The sequence below is a fragment of the Gekko japonicus genome, unplaced genomic scaffold, assembly GCF_001447785.1.
Source record: "Gekko japonicus isolate JY-2015 unplaced genomic scaffold, Gekko_japonicus_V1.1 scaffold3, whole genome shotgun sequence".
Classification (NCBI taxonomy): domain Eukaryota; kingdom Metazoa; phylum Chordata; class Lepidosauria; order Squamata; family Gekkonidae; genus Gekko; species Gekko japonicus.
In genome coordinates, this window is record NW_015170887.1 from 424336 (window position 1) to 444939 (window position 20604).

The following is a 20604-nucleotide window of genomic DNA, read 5'->3' on the forward strand; positions in this document are numbered from 1 at the left end:
TTTTGGGTTAGTAATTGTTTTATAATGCTTCAATCTTTTTCAGCAAGTTTATTTGTAATGGATTGGTTTTATATACACACACACACCAATGTTCCCTCTAAGCTTTGGAGTTTTGTGAGCAAAAATTCTACTTTGTGAGCTATTGGCTTTAAAGTTGTGAGTGAGCGATTTGGCAACTGCATAAACTAATTTGCTCTGGAGCCATCCTTCCTGAGCTAAGACAAAAATCTGTGAGCTGGAGGCTAAAAAAACTGAGCTAGCTCACACTAACTCAGCTTAGAGGGAATACACACACAATACAAAATAAAGCAAAACCTGTTGTGGGAGGGCTGTTGTCCCTACATCCAGAATACTCTTTGCTCTGCATGAAGTGGAGCTGTGATATTTTCTTATTTATCTGGAGATTTAATGCCTATCAACATGAAGCCTTCTAGGTGAAGTAAAAAATTCAATTTATAGAAATCAGATAAGGATAGAGTCATAGAAGTGGCCAAAATCAGTAAATGGCAACATAAGTGCAGAATAGCAACAACAGCAAAATCAAGTCAGAGGAATTTAGATGCTATTAAGATAACATGTGGCTAGGGCAGACTTTTCCTCGTGGCTAAATATTAACAGTGATGGAGTCAGTCAAATGTGCCGGGGGGGCGGGAGTTCTAGAGCTTGGGGCAGTAGCATAGAAAAGCCCTTTCTACTATAGCCACCCATCTCATCTCTGGAGAAGGGCCTCTGAAGGATTATCTTAACTGGCAAGTGGGCTATTTGATGTCCAGGTTAGTCTGAACTTTGAAATATAAAGGAGTGCTTTGAGTTCTGCCCAGAAACTGCTAGAAACCCAGGGAGATCTTTTAATATTGGGTAATTTGCGTACAACATTCTGTGTGGCTTATTGGCAGTGGTTGGGTATGGTAGTTAGGTGGATTGGAGCTAGCAGCACTAGTATAGTTTAAAGAATAAAATGGGGGCGGAGCAGTTACTTAAAAGGTTCTGTAAGAATTATGAGCAACATGTAATTCATCTTTCCTTGATGAGTAAGGGAGTGGGCACAAGAGTTTAAAGTGGGTTGAAGGAACTGGCTGTTTGCTACCAGTTCCTTAAGCTGTTAAGACAAAGGTACAGAGACTATACCCTGTCCTCTGCATGTGCCAGCATTCGTGCAGGTCTGCATGTGCAAGAGCAGGACCAACTGTAGTAGAATTACACTTGCAGAAGGAGAAGGGGTGGATCTGGCAAGGGAACAGGCTGTCCCTTGAAACTGAAACAGTTCTTCATTGTTTCACCAAACTGTTTAGTCACTACCTATTGGGACTGAGGTAGAATTGCTTGAGCTACCATGGTAAAAGATGCCAGTGGACAGAATATTGAAGAATTTGCACTGGACATGTAGAACTGTGTTTCAAAAAAGCCACTTGATATTGGTCTGTGTTGTGCTTCACTTGCGTATTTCCAAGCATTAGGAGGACAGCATCAAACATAAAATTTGGCTATTCCTTCTGTTGTAAATCCCAAAGTAAACGTATGGCTGAAATTCAGAGCTATTTTTGGGCAGGTACGCACAGGAACGGAGTTCCGGCTGGCTCCTGAGTTGGCCACACCCAGCAGGAACTCATTAGCATAATAGGCCACACCCAACAGCAGAAACTCATTAGAATTGGCTACATTAGGGGTGTGTGGCCTAACATGCAAAGGAGTTCCTGCTACAAAAAACCTCTGTGTTTTGACAACAAGGTAAACAGAATAAGAAGCAAAAGGGGTGTGTGGCTGGATGACCACACTTCTGGTAACATGGGGGTGCGGCCTAATATGCTAATGTGCTGTGCTGTCAAGGGTGTGGCATAATATGCTAATGAGTTTCTGCTGTTGGGTGTGGCCTTTTATGCTAATGAGTTCCTGCTGGGCTTTTTCTACAAAAAAAGCCCTGCTGAAATTTAAAACACTTTCACCTTGCTGGTAGTGGGCAGATAACACAAGGGGTGCTGCTGGTCTTACTGCAAGACCCTTTGCTGGCCCAAGCTTGTGGAACTTCTTGAGCGGCAGCAAGGGAGTCCTGAGGGCATTCTCTTTATAATTCAGGTTCCTTATCGTAGCAGTTGACCTTTCTCATTGCAGGACTCTGGAAACGAACAGCCTTGCCTGGGAAGGGGATGCAGAGAGCAGCAAGTTTATAGGAAGCCAACCACTGCATTCCAAGCTCCAGCCAACTGCTGGCAGCTATCAGCTCCATTTTGCCCTGCAACAGCTCCAGCAGCAGAAGCTCCAGTCTCGACAGCTCTTGGACCAGAGCCGAGCCCGGCACCAGGTGATTAAGATGAGTGAGGTTGCCTTAGGAGAAGCATTATTGTTGGATTCTCTGCACGGGCAGGAGACCTGCGTTACACATAGAGCCAAATACTCCTGAAAAACAAAAACAGCACAATCCCCCCCCCCCCCCCCAAACAACAACCACCACTGTTGCATTACAAAAATCACACAAACTGAAGAAATGGGAGAGATTAAACCAGAACAGCCAGTTTTCAGGAGAAAGCAAACAAGCTCCCAAGAGCCACTGTAAGGGAGAGGGCAGTGTAGAAGTCTGTGCTTTTCTGATCAGAAATGCACTCTGATTATAGGAGATGCTGCCTCTGAATTGTTAGTGAAAAAAAAGTCTATCAGAGGTTGATAATGTACGGGGAGGGGGGAGAGACCCACCAGGATTTTCTTTTGATTGTGTCATAATTACAGCCCTGCATACTTCTGACTATCTAGTAACTAGTTTGTGTAATGAAACTGGATCTTGCAGGCTATAGTGACGAGATTGTTTTTCCTGCTTTTACTTTCTAAAGGCAGTTGTGCAAAAAGTTGCCTTTGCAGTTAAACTGATTCAGAAGCACTTCTCAATGGTTTGACTTGGTTTTATTGGTTCAAAAGCTCATATGTTCCTGCACCAAAAAAATGAATGCTCTCCTGTTACCTATTTTGTATCTATTTTCCTTTTATTTAGCAGTCTTGTTCATCCTATTTCTGGGCCTCTTTATTTTCACTATGCGTGTTTTTCTTTAAAAAACAAACAAACCCTAAGCCCTAAAATAGTAGAATGTGACATTAAGCATCAGATGCAAATGAAAGCATAAGAATAACTCATGGCCTGGTTCCCTCTATCTCATTCTGGAAAGGAAACTTATAGAAAAGGTCACTTGTAGCTCAGCTTCCCTTGCTTGCTTATGTGGGCCCTTTCTGCACGGCATGCTGTCCTTCCTTCTCTCCTGGCCAAGCAGAAATAGCAGACACATTTTTAATCTCCGTAGGCTGTGCTGCAGTGGGCACACTGAGATCAGGGTAGCCCTGTGAGCAAGGCTGTGCCTGTGTGAGGGGGGGTTGATGGAGGCTGAACTCCCTGGCTGAGCCCTCTTCTAATTGCCGACATTGAGATGATGTTGTTCTTGGCTTAGGGCAAAGCCATTACTCAGGAGTTTCTGTTAAAGTGATTCTTTGTTAAACCTTCCCTTGCATCCCCCGCACTCCCTCCCCCTCGTCCTCTGAGCCAAGCCATTCAGTGTTGTCGTTACAGAGAGATCCTTGCCATGCCGCAGGCTCAGGCAGTACTGAAGTTTCCATTAATGAAGAAAGAGGGTTGCTTAATGCAAAGGCTCTTGCTGTGTGCACTGCGGATTAAATTCAGTGGCAAAAAAATGCAGAATTAAACACAACAAATTTAGGGCCATTTTTTTGTCCTTGATGGCAAGTAAAAACCCTGCATACTAATGCATTAAAAGAAACAGTGGCAACCATGGGACACACATACACACACACAAAGTCTGTATTTTCCTAAAAAACGCTACATATTCCCTCATTTGTATGGATTGTGGCTGAATTCAGTACCCCATTCCACATGGGCCACACTCAGGCAATGGGCCACACTAAATGTGACAGCATCCTTGTGGCAGCCATGAGGATGCTATCATGGTTTAGTTAGCCCAGCGTAACTAAGGTTAAAAAAAATATTCATGAACTTCACTTGTTGGTGGAATTATTTATGCAGCTCCCTCCTCCTTCCTTTCTCTCACCAAGAATCAAACATATTAGTTCCAGTTATTTGTGACACTAGTAGGCATGCAGATTAGCTGGATTTATTTTTCCCTCCATTAACAGGAATTCTAAACCCGGATTTAATCCAGGTTTAGAATTCTGTTCAATCGGGGGGAGGGTACTAACTGCAGTTAACCAGTCTGTCTGCATTTGTACATTATAGGTTACCAGAGCTAGCACTTAACCATAATTTTGGGTAAAAGGGGAGGGAGAAGGGACGAGTGAAGTGCATATACAAGCTTGGCAATAAGATGGGTTTATTGCACATTTTCCCTTAGTCATGGTTCCATATGATGTTTGAATGCAACCATGGTCTCTAGGCAGCGGCTCTTGTGGAACTCTTGTTTCTTTCTATAACTTCATGTTGTGGTACAGAGTTAAGGCAAATATGCTGGCCTTTGTAGGGCACAGATTTCCAGCATTATATTTGTGTGCTTTAGGGTTTTTAAATACTTCTAGCTATGTGCCTTAATGGCTCATGTAATGCATCCGTGTTTCTGAAGATATTAGTTGTTAATTACACTAGTTTTTTTCTAGTGAAACATACGACTAAAAATATTACTGTATCCTGGAATACATGCTGTTGAAAACTTGTCTCTTTCTTCCTTCTCCACAGTTTCTTGTTCAGTCTTCTGTTTTCTTACTTGCACTTTACTTCATTTCCCAGAAAGAAATGTCCATCATAGTAGCCCCTTTTATGAACCTCAGTTCAGGATAATATTCATAGCCCCTCAACTAGCCTGTTTGTACCCATTGCCATACTAGAATTTTCACAAATATTGACTTCTCAAATCATGTTTTAATAACAAAAAACCACCAAATCATGTTTCAACAACAACAACAACAAAATAGAAAAGTCCACCAAGACAGAAGATTACAATTCTTGTACCATTTTCTGCTTAGGCTGTAATTCGGCCCTAGAAATGGTTGTTGACACTGATAGATACAGAATTTCTCATAATTTCTGATCAGTCTGGCTTTATCTTAACAGCTGCTACTACTGCTTGAATGATATTCCCAAATACCTTCTAGTAAAAGCTGCATATATGCTTGGAGTTTTTCTTCTCTGCTTAATCTTAGTGCTTGCTTAACAATGTTGTCAACCCTTTCCCCCTTTTTCTGATTGTTCCTATGATGTTTCCCATCTGGAATATTCAGGGTCCCTGTGCCTGTCCGCTCACTGTGCCATAACTTATTTTGGAAATGACTTTCGTCATCCACATGGAAAAATCATGCCAGGAATGTATTTAATGTATTTTTAGTATAACAGCTGAGAAGAAGGAATGGGAGCTGGCTTCTGGAGCTCATAGTTTGGGAACTTCTGGTTCGATTCTTCCTTTCAGTCTCCCTTCAGTCCCTAGGATATAAGCGTTAAATAAGGGTTGTTGTAGTTCTTTTATGGAGTTCTGATGTGCAAAGTGTAAGTGAGGGTTGTTGATGTGCATCATTGAGACAAGGCGGTCATAGGCCTCATCCTCAGAATGGGATACCATCAAACATTTTCATCACAGAGTTGGAAGGGGCCATACATGCCATCAAGTCTAACCCTCTGCACAATGCAGGATCAGCCAGAGCACCCCAGACATGTCCAGCCGCTGCTTAAAGACTTTAAAACTGCTGCTTTTATTGCAGTAGTCAAAAGCCATAACAAATAATGCAATTCCAACCTAGTAAATGAGAACTAATAAAATGCATATATTAAACAGCTGTGTTTGGGGCCGATTGTTTTCCATCATAACAAATGTGATAAACCTTGCCATTCTAAAGGTAACCAGTTTGTCTGCTAACTATGATATTAGTTTAGCCTGATCTGGTCTTCCATAAAAATTGAGATAAAATGGACGCAAGGAATCTTTCATGTTCTGGAGCATATTTGAGTACTGGAGCGTCACATGAGCCAGATCCTCAATCTGCCTATACTCACAGATTGAAACAAACTTTCATTATTAGGAATCCAGCTATATCTACCATCTTACTACTAATGGCAAAATATCCAAACATGCCTTAGTAAAAGTCTTGCTAGGATCAAAGTTTATTAAGTCAGTGAAATAAGCTAGGAGAGTCAAGGGCAGGGGGAAATAGTACTTTTACCAAGGAACTGTTCTCAGGGTGCCTTAAAGACCTATTATCTTCTTGAACACGCAAATAATTTTTGTTTTATTACAAGTTTAGTTGTAAAGAAGCCAAGGCTCTAAAAAATTTTCTTTGGAGAACCCCAATTTGGCCACTAAATTCAGTACAAAACGTTGCCATGAGTTAGATTTCATCTGTCCATGTGACAGAGCTAAAAACCTGAGAATTCACAAAGTATCATTTTCAGCCAATAATTAATGGCCACTTTATAGGCCAGAACCATAATTGTGAGCAGTGATAGCTCAAATCTAGTCATAGCCAAAGCTTTTGAAGGAGTTGTTGCCAACAATAACCAGCCAAATTTATTTTGGACCATTTCTGAGGGGTGGAGATTTCCAAACAAGTGCTGAGGAAGACATTTCCTCTTTAAAATTTTGAAAGTTATGGGCACTAAACAGCCCATCAGAAGTAGATATCAGGTGGAACTGCGTAGATAATGTGATGTATATTATCTATCAGTCTTAAAAAGACTTTGTTCTCCTGATGAGTTCAGTAAGAATCCTTTTGTAGGTGGTGGATTCTCTTTGAACTATGCCTCTCAGAATTGTTTCTGACCCTTCAAACGTCTAGGATATTTCTACATCAGCACTCCTCTGTTGGAGTTCTTTTAGTCTGTATATATTTCTGTCTCTAGCTGTTTCTCAGTGCCCCCCTGCTCTACTTCCATCACCTCAGGATTTTTTTGTACAAAAGTGTAGATACGTACAATGGCAGATGTGCATCTGTAGAAAATGTTGGGATAATTAAATAGAATTCCAAATTTTAATACTGGAAGCCTTGAGCAGGTGGCCGGGCTGCTGCCGCTCCTGCTAGCTTGTCGTGAATACAGGCTGTTGCACCAGCAACTCACAGTCTCCATGCTACTTGAGGAGTAGTCCTAGTAGAGACTCAGCAACTCCTGACAGTGGCCAAGGTGAATGTTTATCCATTACTAGCCTGATACCCATGCTTCGCTACGGTATTTAAGTTCTGTAAATCCAGTTATAATACTGATGATGTGAAATTTGAAATGTGACATTTGTTGTAAGAATTCTAACAGAGAAGATTGTAGTGTAAGAAATGAAGTGAGACATAAGTACTTTCCCCCTCTCTACTGAAGGACCTTTCTCTAGACCACATTGGTGGTTCTGCCCTCAGGTGCTAGGATCACCAGGCTGCTTGGTGAGCTCACTCCTGAGCAGGCAACATAAAACTGTCCATTTAAAAAGCAGTCGTCTGTTAAGTCAACTCCTGCCACCTTCCACGAAGGTGATGACCTCTCTACTTGTGTTCCTGGATTGTTTTGCTCATATGGAGACTGTTGTTGCTGGTGATGTTGCTGGTAAGCCACTTTGAGAGTTCTTAGACTAGAAAAAGTGGAGTATAAAAACCTACTATTCTTCTGCATTCAAAGCAGATGTTCTTCCGCTGATCCACATTCCCTTCCTCTCCCCACAACGGGTACCTTGTGAGGTAGGTGGAGCTGAAAGAGTTCTGAGAGAACTGTGACTGGCCCCAGGTCACCCAGCAGGCTTCATGGGGAGGAGTGGGGAATCAAACTCAGTTCTCTAGATTAGAGTCTGCAGCTCTTAACCACTATGTTACACTGGCAGAAGGTTCCAGGTTCAGTCCCTGGCATTTGCAGTTAAATGCACCAGGTAGGAGGTGATGTGAATGACCTCTATTCAAGTCCCTTAATAGCCACTGCCAGTATGAGTAAACAGTGCTTGATAAGGCAAGTAAGATCAAGTGTCCTTCTAGTCCAGGCCACTTACTTTAGTAATGGCCAATCAGATACCTCTGAGAGATTGACACACAAGACATAACACGGGCTGTTCCCTGATTTGTCTATCTGATAATCAAAAGTTTGAACATGGAGGTTCTACTTAGCTCTCATGATTAATATCACAGATGATAGATTGATGTTCCATGAATTAATTCTTTCTTTAAAAGCTACATAAGCTGATGGCCAGCACTGCATCTTTTGTTTATTAATGTATCTCTTTTTTTAACTTTATCTACTTTCTGAACTTGCACAGAATTCTATATGTGGTTGTAGGTGATGTTTTTGACAATGGCATTATGATGCTTGCTGTTCATTTCCCATCCTTTTCCTAACTATTCCTAACATTAAATTTGCCCTTTCCATTACTGCAATAAAGAGAGCTGACATTTTTCAGTGAGCTTTCCACTATCTCTTTCCAAGATCTCTTTCCTGGGAATTCTAAAAGGTTAGCAAAGTAAGTCTTTCCTTTGCAGAAGCCATGCTGAAATAAATCTGTAACTACAAAATAAAATACACAGGGTGATGTCATAGGCCTCTTGCTCAGTACAAAATACAAAATAAAATACACAGAGTCAGAGGCCTTCCTGAAAAATAGATGTTTTGTCAAGGGACCATAACTTAGTGGTAGAGTATTTTGTTTGATGTGCAGAAGGTTCCAGGTTCCATCCTTGGCATATCCAGTTAAAAGGATCAAGTAGCAGGTAATATGAAAGATCTGTGCCTGAGACCCTGTGCCTGAAAGTTGCTGCCCACCAGAGCAGACAAAACTGACCTGAATGGACCAATAGTTTAATTCAATATAAGGCAGCTTCATGTGTTCAGCTTTGAAACAGAGATTGCCTAGCTAGTATTTTAAGGAGGGATAGGTGCCACCATTGAAAATACCATTCTCCTTGTAACTTTACCACTGCAGCCATAAGCAGAGTTTGAAGTCACTGGATTTAGAAGGGTATAACACTGTTTACTATTGTACTGTAAGGGACTCATGTGGGGAACAAAGCAATCCTATTAAATGTTACTTGCTGCTAATGCTATTAGTACTGCTGAAAGTTTCAACTACTGTTAACAAAAAGGCCCACGTAGAGTGTGTTACAATAGTCCAGTCTAGAGGTTACCAAGGCATGTATGGTCATAACCAGAACGTTGTTGTTCAGGAGAGAGCACAGCAGGCACACCAAATGAAGGGCTTTTAAAATACATATCTTAAAAGTATAAGCATATTTTATTATACTTTTACAGAAGTTGCCCAGTGGTCTCTCCCCTCCCTGACTGATCAGTTTCACATCTGCTTACCTTGCTCCCAAGTACTTCCAGACCATTCACTGGGCCCCTGGATGAACTGCAGTTATAAAAAGGTCCAGTGACCTTAAGCGCCACCCAGTTACATTGCTTTGTCTAGGACGACCTTAAGCTGTGAGGCTGGCCCATCAGGGTGAGTCTAACTCCATCTGGGCCACCATGACTGCCTATTCCCGGGACAGTCGGCACTGTTCCTTGAGAGGGGTGTTGTCATAGGCCTCCTGCTCAGTAGCACACAAAATCCTGCAGCCTTCATTCTCCATTAGCTTCTGTTCACAGGGGCAAAATATTTAGATTTCTGACTCTCCCACAGAGTCAGTAATATTACCAGGTAGTTTTTATCCCCTATGTATATTTTAGTTGCCCAAATTGATATTGACTTACCCTGGCAAAGTTGTTTGAGATGCACAAATACCAGAGACTTTGATTTTTTTGGCAGCAAAGAAGTCAAAGCCCAGGCATGCCTTTGGCTTGGGAATATAGTGGATGGTGTTCCTGTTCAAATACTAAGTGGGAAGTGCCCTGGTGAGGCATTCATCTTTTCCCCCAGCTGCTCAGATGCTGTTACTTTTATGGGAATATCCCTGGTATTTCATTATGTTGAAAGGTGCCTTGAAGCACTGTGCTATAAGCTGTTCCTTCCTGTTCTCCATGTAACTTATGGTTTAGATTTGTTTGTTTGTTTGTCCACGGGGAGCATGTGAGCAAGTAACAGCACTGCCATTGTATAAAATGCAAGCAAAAACTACTACTCAGTATTCTGGAATTCCAGAGGTGAGACTTAACAGGGAGGGACCCCCTGATGGTGTGCTAATTCTTAAGAAAACGGAGAGGGCTCATTCTAGTTCAGAAGTGTGTGTGTTGAGAGGATTCTCTTTCTGCCTGGGAGGTATGGTTTAAATTAGTCTCTTTATCCATACCTCAGAACCCGGGCACATGTAATACTAAAAAAAAGTGCCTTCAGATGTATACTCCTCATCCTTGCAGGAGTGCCATCCTCCATATATCGCCTTCTATCAGTAGTAGCTTTGTTTCTGCTTGTGTAAATAATTACCAAAGATGAAGCTGCTGCTGGAAATAAAAGAGAGAAAGTTCTACCATGGTTTTTGAGCTGCTTTCAGTCTGCAGGAAACCCTCTTGACTCCATCTCCCTTAGAAATTGGCACTTGCTTGACACTGTTAAAAGAATTGGCCTACATTCTTAGGGACTAGAGAAGTTGCAACAAGTACATGGGGAAAATGGAAGGGCCTGATGTTTTTTTCTTTCTAACTTTAGTTTCTGGACAGCTGAGACACTCTGAGAATTGTAGAGGATAACCTTTTGGATAAGATTAGATAGTGTTCAAATAAAGAGGTGATGGTGCGTCTTATATGCTAGTGCCAAGCTCTAAAGAAGTTTGATGCCTTGCCCACAATGTTCACAATCAAAAGCTATAAGTGAGACAATGGGAGAAACAATATCTCTACAAGTAAAATGACAGCTTAGTTGTTTTTTGCTAAAATTCTTCAAAAATGTAGTTATAGGTAAACTGCTGGCATTTGTCATGAGACATGTTAAATGTGAACAATGCTAACTGATTTCAGTCCTAGGATATGGGAATTTAGAAACAGCAGAAGGATTGGGATAAGGACATAATGAAAGGTGAATTCTGTGAAACTTGATACCAGTGACAAGATGGTTAAACTTCATTACACTGGGTGAAAGGATCTTGAAAGGAGTTCTGGAACTGAGAAGGGAAGATGAAATCAAAGGCCATGTTTTTGATAGTGTGATCTGCATATTTGCTAGTTCTAGCCACCTAGGATCGAGTATGCCAAGAGTGCAAGGCGTACATATTTTAAAGAAATAATATACAAATTATTGTTATTTATAATTAATCTGCTTCTAATAATTAATTGTTGGGAATTATTTACTAATTAATTGTTCTTTCTGGCCACTGGGTAGAATCATGTGTTCACATGAGGTCCTATTCCATCTGAATAGACTGTATCCATTGTGTGAATCTGTCTAGTTAGAGTGTTTCCCAAGTTATTTCACATGGTAAATAACATAAAGCAATACCAGCCCAACCCTATAGCAACTTGATCTTTACTGGAAAGGTTTATATTAAAGATCACAAAATTCATGCCTATTTGGCTTACTCAAAATAGTTTCATTAAACAATAGTTGACTTTCTCCAAAAACCTTAACTGTAGTTTTCTGTATGAAACTATGCAATACCATGATATGCTCATTTATTAACAGAAGATCAGAAGCTTTTGTTGCCTGAATATTTAACATGAGAAAGAAGACTAGCTGCATTAAATCTGGTGTGTTACGTAGCTCAGCCGCCAAGTAGGACTCTTATTTTCCCATTTAAAAAACTGTGTAATAATGTATGTTTATTCCACACATACTTTTCTCTCAAAAGCAATATAGATTTCTGGCGTTTCTGAACGCTGTTTAGCAGACTATTCGTTGTGTGCACATCTGGATGTTTTACATCTGAATTTCTCTTGCGTTCCCAGCCCTACTGCACCTGATCCATGACAGATGAAGGCTTTCTTTCTTTTTTTGGGGGGGAGGTGGGTTATGATTCTTTGTGTGTCAGAATCTTTTCCCAGCTTTGCTTCCTTTCTCTGTGTGGTCAAACTCTCTGACCTCTCTTGTGGCAGTCTTGTTTGCACAGAAGCTTCTCCTGCCTTCCTAGTGTATGCTTAGAGAGTTCACAGTGGGATAGTTTTCCTTTGAAGCTGAATCCAGAAGCTCTGGGTCAATGTCGGTTCCCTGTCTTTATATCTTGGCTAGAGTGAAGAGCGCCCAGCATTACAGCACAACACAAAAACAAAAGCTTTTTGGATGTTTGCAACCCCCAAGATAGTCATGCTGTTAGAGGAGGCTATGTTGACTCTTCCCACTGGGTGACAGAACTCTTTGTCTGCGTGCAATTAAGGAAGATATAGAGAAAACACCAGCCAATAATTTTGCATTCTTCAAAATTCTTATGATTTATCAATGGGGAGAAGAAAAATACTTTAAATTCAGGCATTGCCTCATGCAATAATGTATGGTGCAATAGGAACTATATGAATTTAACAATCTCAGGGTAAATTTCTGGAACAGAAAAGGTCTGGGTAAACTTTGTAATCACACAGACTGTCATAAAGGGTAAGTAAATTAATTCAATATTTTTCTACCTTTTTCTTTTGCTAGGCAATGTTTGCCAACTTTCCGCCATCCACCATCAGCCCGATAGGCCTGTCTTCTGCTTCTGGTGCCTGCAGAACATCAAGTGCCATTTCTAGCAATCAGAAGGCACCCAGCCTGTACAAAGTTATGTCATCCGAGAGTGCATCTTCAAACTTGGTCCCAAAACCCCCAGCCAATCACAGACAGGCCGTGATCAGAAAGGTAGCATCCCAGAGGATTTCCAAGTAAGTTTTCATTCATCAAGACGGAGTTTGCTTTTGAAAAATTTAGATGGGGACCACTAGCATCTAGTGTTCCTTTCCTTGTCCTTGAGGACATGCGATTTGTAATATGATCTGAAAAATTAAACTTGGGACAAACAGACATAGGAGTTGCTGTACTGGATCAAAGCCAATGTTCCTTTGTCATGAGTACACATTGGGAAGCCACCTAATGTGTCAGCTTCCAAATGTGCCTTTCGGGGCAAAGCAGATGTCTGTATCCCTGCTGTATATTATGAGGAACTTGATTAACTTGTAGCAATTGACCTAACCTCTGTGTTGAAAAAGTAACATATGATTCAGCCTTCATCTTGTGGCAGAATATAGCTGGTATTTAATAAGCCAAAGAAAGAGCCAGGAAAAAATTCTTATAGACTAGCTCGTATCCTTGTGAAAGTGCCTTTTGAACTCCATATCGGTCATTTGTTTATTGCTTGGCACACAACATCCTTCTTGTATAACTTCTGTATCCCACAACAAAAAAGCCCAATTGTTAATGTTTCAAATGTGGAACAATTTTGTATTGTGTCCTGTTCCGCTTTTGATTATGAATATATTGCAATAAGTATCTCCTAAGTGAGTAGTTGAAATCCTCATAGTTTGTAAATGTGTTCTCTTTCTATTTTTATGGAAGTCATGAAGTTGAAGTCTTCACATCTTCCCTTGACCATTTGTTGTTTTGTGGCTTTCGATCATATTTCCTCCAGCTTCTCTCTTCACTAGACTAAACAGTCTGTCTCTACCAATACAGAAGCCTTCTAATGCTTCTGACAGATTGTCATCCATTTTTGTATTTGTTAAAACAGATTGTAGATATTCCTAGTTCTGTACCATTTTAGTCTCCTGAATTTGGTTCCTTTCAAGTTTTTACTCTCTTTAAGAGAAAGGGTGCTTATTGCAAGTGTCTTGGAAGGGACTCTTTTGATGTAGCACACTGATGCAGGATTGCAGTTTCATGGCAAAACTGAGAGAGGATAGGTAGAGGAATGTGAAAGGCTTGAAGACAACGTTAGGGATCTGTCGACATAAGTGTATTGAGGAATCCTATTTCAAACTGTTTCACACACTAAGATTTTGAAGAAGTAAGAGGATGAAGAGAGGATCAGAAGGATATTCTGCTATTTCTGCTGCTGTTTAATCAGGGTCAGACTCTTCTTTACTGCCCAGTGGTTACCTCAGTACGTACATGTGGAAGAAGCAGTTGTGATGGGCCTGCGCCGCTGATTTTTTTGTCTAATTCTCCCAGTATTGCGGGTGGTGCATGTTAGTTCAGGTGACAAGTCTTTTCATTGAGTTCCGCTGCCAAGCAGCAAGATGTGTATTTGAAGATGCCGGTGTGCTGTGCTCACTTATTGGCAAGGAGAATGTTTATCCTTGTGAGATGGAATTGCATCTCCTTGGACAGACTTTACTTTACTGCGTTCTTGTGGTTTCTGCTCTATGACAGGCAGGAGTGTGGGAAAACCGGAAAAAGCTCAACATCAAAAATGTACAGAAGGGGGAAGAAAGCAAAAGATTTCTTCACAATTTCAGAACATAGTCCAATTATCAAAGGCTGCAAGTAGTCATTCCGGAAATATTTTCTGAGTTGCTGTTCAGACTCCAGCATTAGGTTCCAAACCTATTCTTAACATTTGTGGGATCTTATAGTAACTTTTTTCTTACTTACATGGAGATAAGAGTTTTCAGTTGGTCTTGAATTTTTGGGGTTGACTGCATCCAAAGTTCTTCCCAATCTGTACTTCTGATCTGTCCTGTATAGTCTGTCATTCCAACAGGATCGAAGGGTGGGGGTGGGGGGAGGAACAAGTTTTCTACAGGCAGTTCAGATGAAATATTTTTGAGGTGTTTGAAGTCCACATGTTCTATTCAATGTCAGCTATTGACCATTCTTTGCTCCTATTTCTGGCCTGCTTTTGAACTGCACCATCAAGAATTCCATTACATCCATGGTAGAAAATGTGAGAAAATTGCTACCTTCAAATCTCAGTTCCTCATCTGTAAAATGAGAATAATTTCTGTGGTTTGTTTGTTTTCCCAGTAATTTACTCTTTTCTTTTTTAAAAATTGCCCCATTATGAAATCCTCATTAGCTGGTAAAATTAAGTTCTATACAGACTTGAAGTTTTCCTCTATCATGCTACTAAAATCCTTTATGCAAACAAGAGAACATGCATTTCAGGAATAGAACAAGCTGCCTACAGAGAGAATCTCCCTCCCTTGAAAAGGTTCTCAACAAAAACTTGGAGAAGGAGGTTGGCCTCTAGATTTGTTTGGTCTGTTCTGAATTCTGTAGCTGAGGACAAACTTCATTCCTGAGAACAAACTTCATTTTGTAGAATTCCAATCTCAGAACTTGGTGCTGTCTCCCCCCCCCCCCCCAATTTCTGGAAACCACTTTCTATTCCTTTTTCTTTCTGTTGTTTCATTTTAGCTTAGTATCAGTCTCTTAGCACAACTAGTGGATCTCTTTTTAAATTTTTTGGGAGAATTTCTTATTGGAAAGGAGGTATTGAGTAAACCTAGAATCAGTATTGCTTGCCTGAACGATATCATTGTTGCAGTCTCAACTAGACCACATCTGTCCTTCAGGAGGTGAAGAGGATTACTAGAGACAGAAAACATTTGCTGAATACATTATAGATATCTTAAAGATGAAAATTACTAATTCAAAAACTATTTGAGTAGCTTGAGAAACTCCTCTGGTTGGGATTTTTCCCCTTTCCACTGCTCACACACATACTTTCCCAAAAACCCTACTTAAAAAAGTAACAAGAACCAGATAAAGCAGGCTTGTATCTTGATATATTTCTTTTGGTTTTCTTGGCTTCCTAATTTACTAAAGAATAGAAGATGTACAGAACAGAAAGATGTCATGTAAACAGATTCAGGAGGTTTAGAGGAACTGTAATAAATATAAGCCATTTGTTGAAATGAAATAGCACCACAGCTTGGTTTCCTATGCCACATATTGGTACAGGATATCAAAGCCCTGTGGCACTCTGGTGGAAAGTACCATCAAGTCACAGCTGACTTGGGGCAACCCCATAGGGTTTTTAAGGCAAGAGACATTTAGAAGTGGTTTGCCATTGCCTGCTTCTGTGTCACAGCCTCAACATTCCTTGGAATTCTCTCATCCAAATACTACCCAGGGCCGACCCTGCTTGGCTTCCAAGATCTGATGAGATTGGGGTAGCCTGGGCTATCCAGATTAGGGGTGACACTTTACACCCATGATAATACATGAAAGACCTAATGCACTGGTTTTACAGTAGGCTCCATTGCTCTGGCACATGCTTCTATGGGGCAGGGGATGCAGTGCAGAAAAAAGATCTACCCTCCGTTCCCTATTCCTTCTCAGCTTTGACTCTAGCATAACTGCACCTTGGAGTTGTGATATCACTTTTCATCAACTTGCAATGAGTTCTGTTAGCTCTCATGGAAGACTGAATATTTGGCAGAAGCCCTCTCTGCTTGAATATCAACAGTGGCACATGATTTCCTTTCATTGGGAACATGATTGATTGGACTGTCCATAAAATTAGGCTGTAAATAAAAAGATAGGCTTTTGGCTGCTGAGAATCCAGCTGGGTAGTTTCTATATCACAGATAGAAAAGTGCTGTGGGAATGATAGTATTTACCAGGGAAGTCAAACAAATAATTTAAAGCATTGGAGATTGTGCAGATAGTCGAGAATGCCACGTAGTCGAGAAAGCCACACTTCACTTTGCTATCCTCCCTTACAAATTAAAAACTAAATGATTTATAAAGCCTTGGATGAGTTGTAGGGTTAGCACTTACAAACTAATCTAAGTAGAATGATCTTATACTAGTACTTTACATCACCTGGACTGTTCTTAGAAGGTTTTATGATTGTTTTAAAGATTATTTATATGTTTTAATTTCTGTAAGCCACTCCAGGCCTGCTTCGGTGGGGAGGGTGGGGTATAAATTTGATAAATAAATTGGAATCTAGTTCTCTCACAAATCATAGGTGAAGTGGCTGTGCTTGTACTGTACCACTTCAGAGTGCTCACATGATCAATGCTCCTCTGTATTAAAAAAAAAATCCCATCCATGTTGTGACAAAATGGGGACCCACCCTCAGCCCTGGGAGACTGAGCAGCTGTTCTGTGGCTCACAAGCCCCTGTTTTTGCCTGCCCACCCTGCCTGGTGGGGCTATTTCCCTTCTTCATTTGCTGCCACCACTCACTGGATTCACACCGCCTTCCTAGAGGGACAGTGAGACCCCTCTGGCTGATTCCCCACTTTGGGAAAATGGGTACCTTGATCTTTGGGCACCCCCTGGAGAGTTGGCAAATGCTCCGATTTGGGTCTGTTTGGTTTCCCTGGCCTCCCTTTGCCTCTGGTAATGTGCTGAGTGGGGAGGACTAAGTGGTCAAGGTGCTTCCAGGTCTTATAACTCAAAAAGGTTTATTTGAACTATATACAAGTTAGGCACAAAAATTAACACAATCGGGCACAGAAAATAAACAGGAGTAAACCGCAATTCCTCTGTCCCTAAACACACCCTCTCTACCTCTGGAGGTTGTGGCCTCAGGATGGGATTTGCTTTCCCCCTCCTTGTTGTTGAGAGAAACTCCAGCCCTCCTCAGGACTGCTACTCTCCTTGACTCTCCACCATGATTTATAGTGGCCGGATTGCCCACGGAGTGTGGAGTAGCGGGAGTCCCACCTGTACGTTCCCTTGAAGCTGCCGTCCAAGCTGAGCCAAAGGCCAAGACTAAAAAAACTCCCCTGATGGGCCAAAGCCTTTATCTCGTTTCTTGCCTGCGTCAGTGACCTCTTGGTAGTCGAAGAAGTTGGTGAGCTGCTCCACCCACGCTTCCCAGAACTCAGGTTTTGCGGGGTCGAAGACTTTGAGGTGTCCCGAGGCGGTAGCCATTACTCTCGAGCAAGGCAAGGAGCGGTTGTCCTGGGGAGCGTTGCACATTGCGGTGTTGTTCGTGAGTGATGTGGGGCTCAGTGGCTTCCGATGGATTGGTGCTCAGTGTTGGGCTGGAGGAAAAGTACTGGTTCCAGACGTGTTGGTAAGTGAAACCGCTCATAGTTTATTTCAGCTCGGGAAAACAAGACAAGGAAAGCAGGACCGGGGGCCTGCTTTTATTCCCATTGTGAACCACACCCAAACACACACCCGCACCCGTAATAGGATTATTTACAGTACACTTGCATTCCATAGGTCACTCTAGGATCCTGACTGCCCGATTGGGTGCGTTCTAGGATTCGTGCTGGCTATTGTCTAAGACAGCGAAGCTTAAGCTGTTCGCATGGCTGTGTGAGGACCGGACCGCGTGTGCAGTCTATGTAAGAACACAACAGATGGTTTTTAAGATGTGATTTTTATTATGTATGTTTTAATTTGTTATCCATGATGGTGGCCCTTATGAGGGCAGGAGGGTGGAGCATAAATTTTGTAAATTAAAAAAGGAAAAGGAAAAAAATCAAAAGAAGAACTGCTAGAGACAGGCAGCCATTATCACTATAGCAGCTCACAGGAGAAGGAAGCTGTGAAATGAATCATAGAATCATAGAGTTGGAAAGGGCCTCCTGGGTCATCTACTCCAACCTCCTGCACAGTGCAGGAAATTTAGAAATACCTCTCCTTCCACACTTGCAGTGACCACTGTTCCACGCCTAGAAGATGACAAAAATCCTCCAGGATCCCTGGCCAAACTGGCCTGGAGGAAAATTGCTTTCTGACCCCAGAGTGGCAATCAGCATTTCCCTCGGCGTGTAAGAAAGGGCCACAAGAACTAAGCACTGAGTCAACCCTTCCTGCCCTCCCTCTCATGATCTGCCTATGTTCACACAATCAGTACTGCTGTCAGATGGCCATTTAGCCTCTATTTGAAAACCTCCAAAGAAGGAGAGCCCACCACCTTCCGAGGAAGCCTGTTCCACTGAGGAACCGCTTCAGGAAGCTCTTCCTAATGTTTAGCCAAAAACTCTTCTGATTTAATTTCAACCCATTGGTTCCGGTCCAGTGTTCTGGGGCAAGACAACAACATACCATCCTCTATATGGCAGCTCTTCAAGTACTTGAAGATGGTTATCATATCAGCTCTCAGTTGTCTCCTCTCCAGGCTAAACATACCCAGCTCCTTCAAACTTTCCTCATAGGACTTGGTCTCCAGACCCCTCACCATCTTCGTTGCCCTCATCTGGACATGTTCCAGCTTGTCTATATCTTTCTTAAATTGTGGTGCCCAAAACTGAACACAGTACTCTAGGTGAGATCTAACCAAAGCAGAGTAAAGTGATACCATCAGTTTGTGTGATCTGGACACTATACTTCTGTTGATACAGCCCAAAATTGCCTTTGTCTTTTTAGCAACCGCATCACACTGCTGAAGAGCAACACAAAAGAATGTGGTGCCATTAAATTAAAATGTATGTATTTAACTTAGTTTTGATGTTTATTCCACGCTTCTTGGGAAGTGACTTTTATGGGACTCTGAATGATTTACTGTCCAGATGCCGCTGATCATATCCCAACCCCCAACCCCCCGTTTCACCAGTGGCTACAGTAGTGGCCCTTAAGGCATCTATATAGATTATTTTGTATTGGAATCAGTTTTCAGCAAATATGTAATTTCTCTGTATGTTATGAATAAGCCAGTTCGTCGGGAGAATCTTTTGGCAGGATGATTCTTTGGTTACATGTTGGTGCCCTGTTTAAGCTATGATCCAGAATTTTTTGTACTTCGAAGTATAGCAGGAACAGAGATGGGATGAGGCTTTTATTTAGGCTTCAGAAAACCTACCTCAGGGAAAGAAATTGGAAAGGTTTACTGCTCTGGTTTTAATCCTGTTCTTCCCAGGTTTAATATCCTTTGGCAGAAATAAATTAGCTAACATGTGCTGGGTGTAACCTACCCAAACGAAAATGCTCAAAGGAAGACTGGAGCAGAGCAAACACTCAGCTGCTATTGGGAACCCTTCCTCTCCCCCAGAGAGCAGTTTCTGCACATCTCCCACTGGCTGGAAGGCAGGCTCCATCAGTGGGAAGAGCTCCCTGGCTTCCCAGACCAGGCCTGTCTTTTGAACAGGAAGTAGGATCTCTTAGGAGCCTCCTTCAAGCTTGTTCTTTCTGGTTCTTGTACCTTTTGTTTGCTTTGGGTTCCTTTTTATTCTCTCCTCTAAGGAAAGCCTTTTCTTCCCAGTGAACATTTCTACTCAGGAAGTAACTTTTTCTGTTTGGGGATATAGGGAAGACCAGGGCTTTTTTTGCAGAAAAAGCCCAGCAGGAACTCATTAGCATATCAGGCCACACCCCGACAGCACAGCTCATTGGCATATTAGGCCACTCCCCCATGTTACCAGAAGTGTGCTCATCCAGCCACACCCACCTTTTGCTTCTTATTCTGTTTACCTTGTTTGTTGTCCAAACCCAGGGCTTTTTTGTAGCACGAACTCCTTTGCATGTTAGGCCACACACCCCTAATGTAGCCAATCCTAATGAGTTTCTGCTGTTGGGTGTGGCCTATTATGCTAATGAGTTCCTGCTGGGCGTGGCCAACTTGGAAGCCAGCCAGAACTCCGTTCCTGTGCGTTCCTGCCCAAAAATAGCCCTGGGGAAGACCGCATTAGAGCTGGCTATCATTTCTCCAGGGCTGAGGCATTTCAAGTGTTCACCGGGCTCCAGTAGCCAGCTGCAGAGCTTGTTCTCCCCTCCCCCACTCCTTTGGCTGGGGGCAGAAAGCATAGCAATAAAAACATACAAGTCCAGGTGCTTATTCCAGTTCAACTTACAGACCAGAACGTGCCCAGATAGCTGGAAACAGGCTGTGCAGTGAGTCTTATGTCAGCTTGGGCACCATCCACTGACATCCTCTATCTGCCTGCCTCCCTTGGCTGGATGACCAA

General features: G+C 42.0%; 1 protein-coding gene across 1 annotated transcript in view; it reads left to right on the forward strand.

The window, feature by feature from the left end:
• Positions 1-20604, forward strand: part of TTLL5 (tubulin tyrosine ligase like 5) — a 171874-nt gene that overhangs the window by 136156 nt on the left and 15114 nt on the right. The window contains 2 exon segments of the mRNA XM_015418352.1: positions 2110-2299; positions 12456-12676. Coding sequence (XP_015273838.1) covers positions 2110-2299; positions 12456-12676 — 411 coding nt within the window.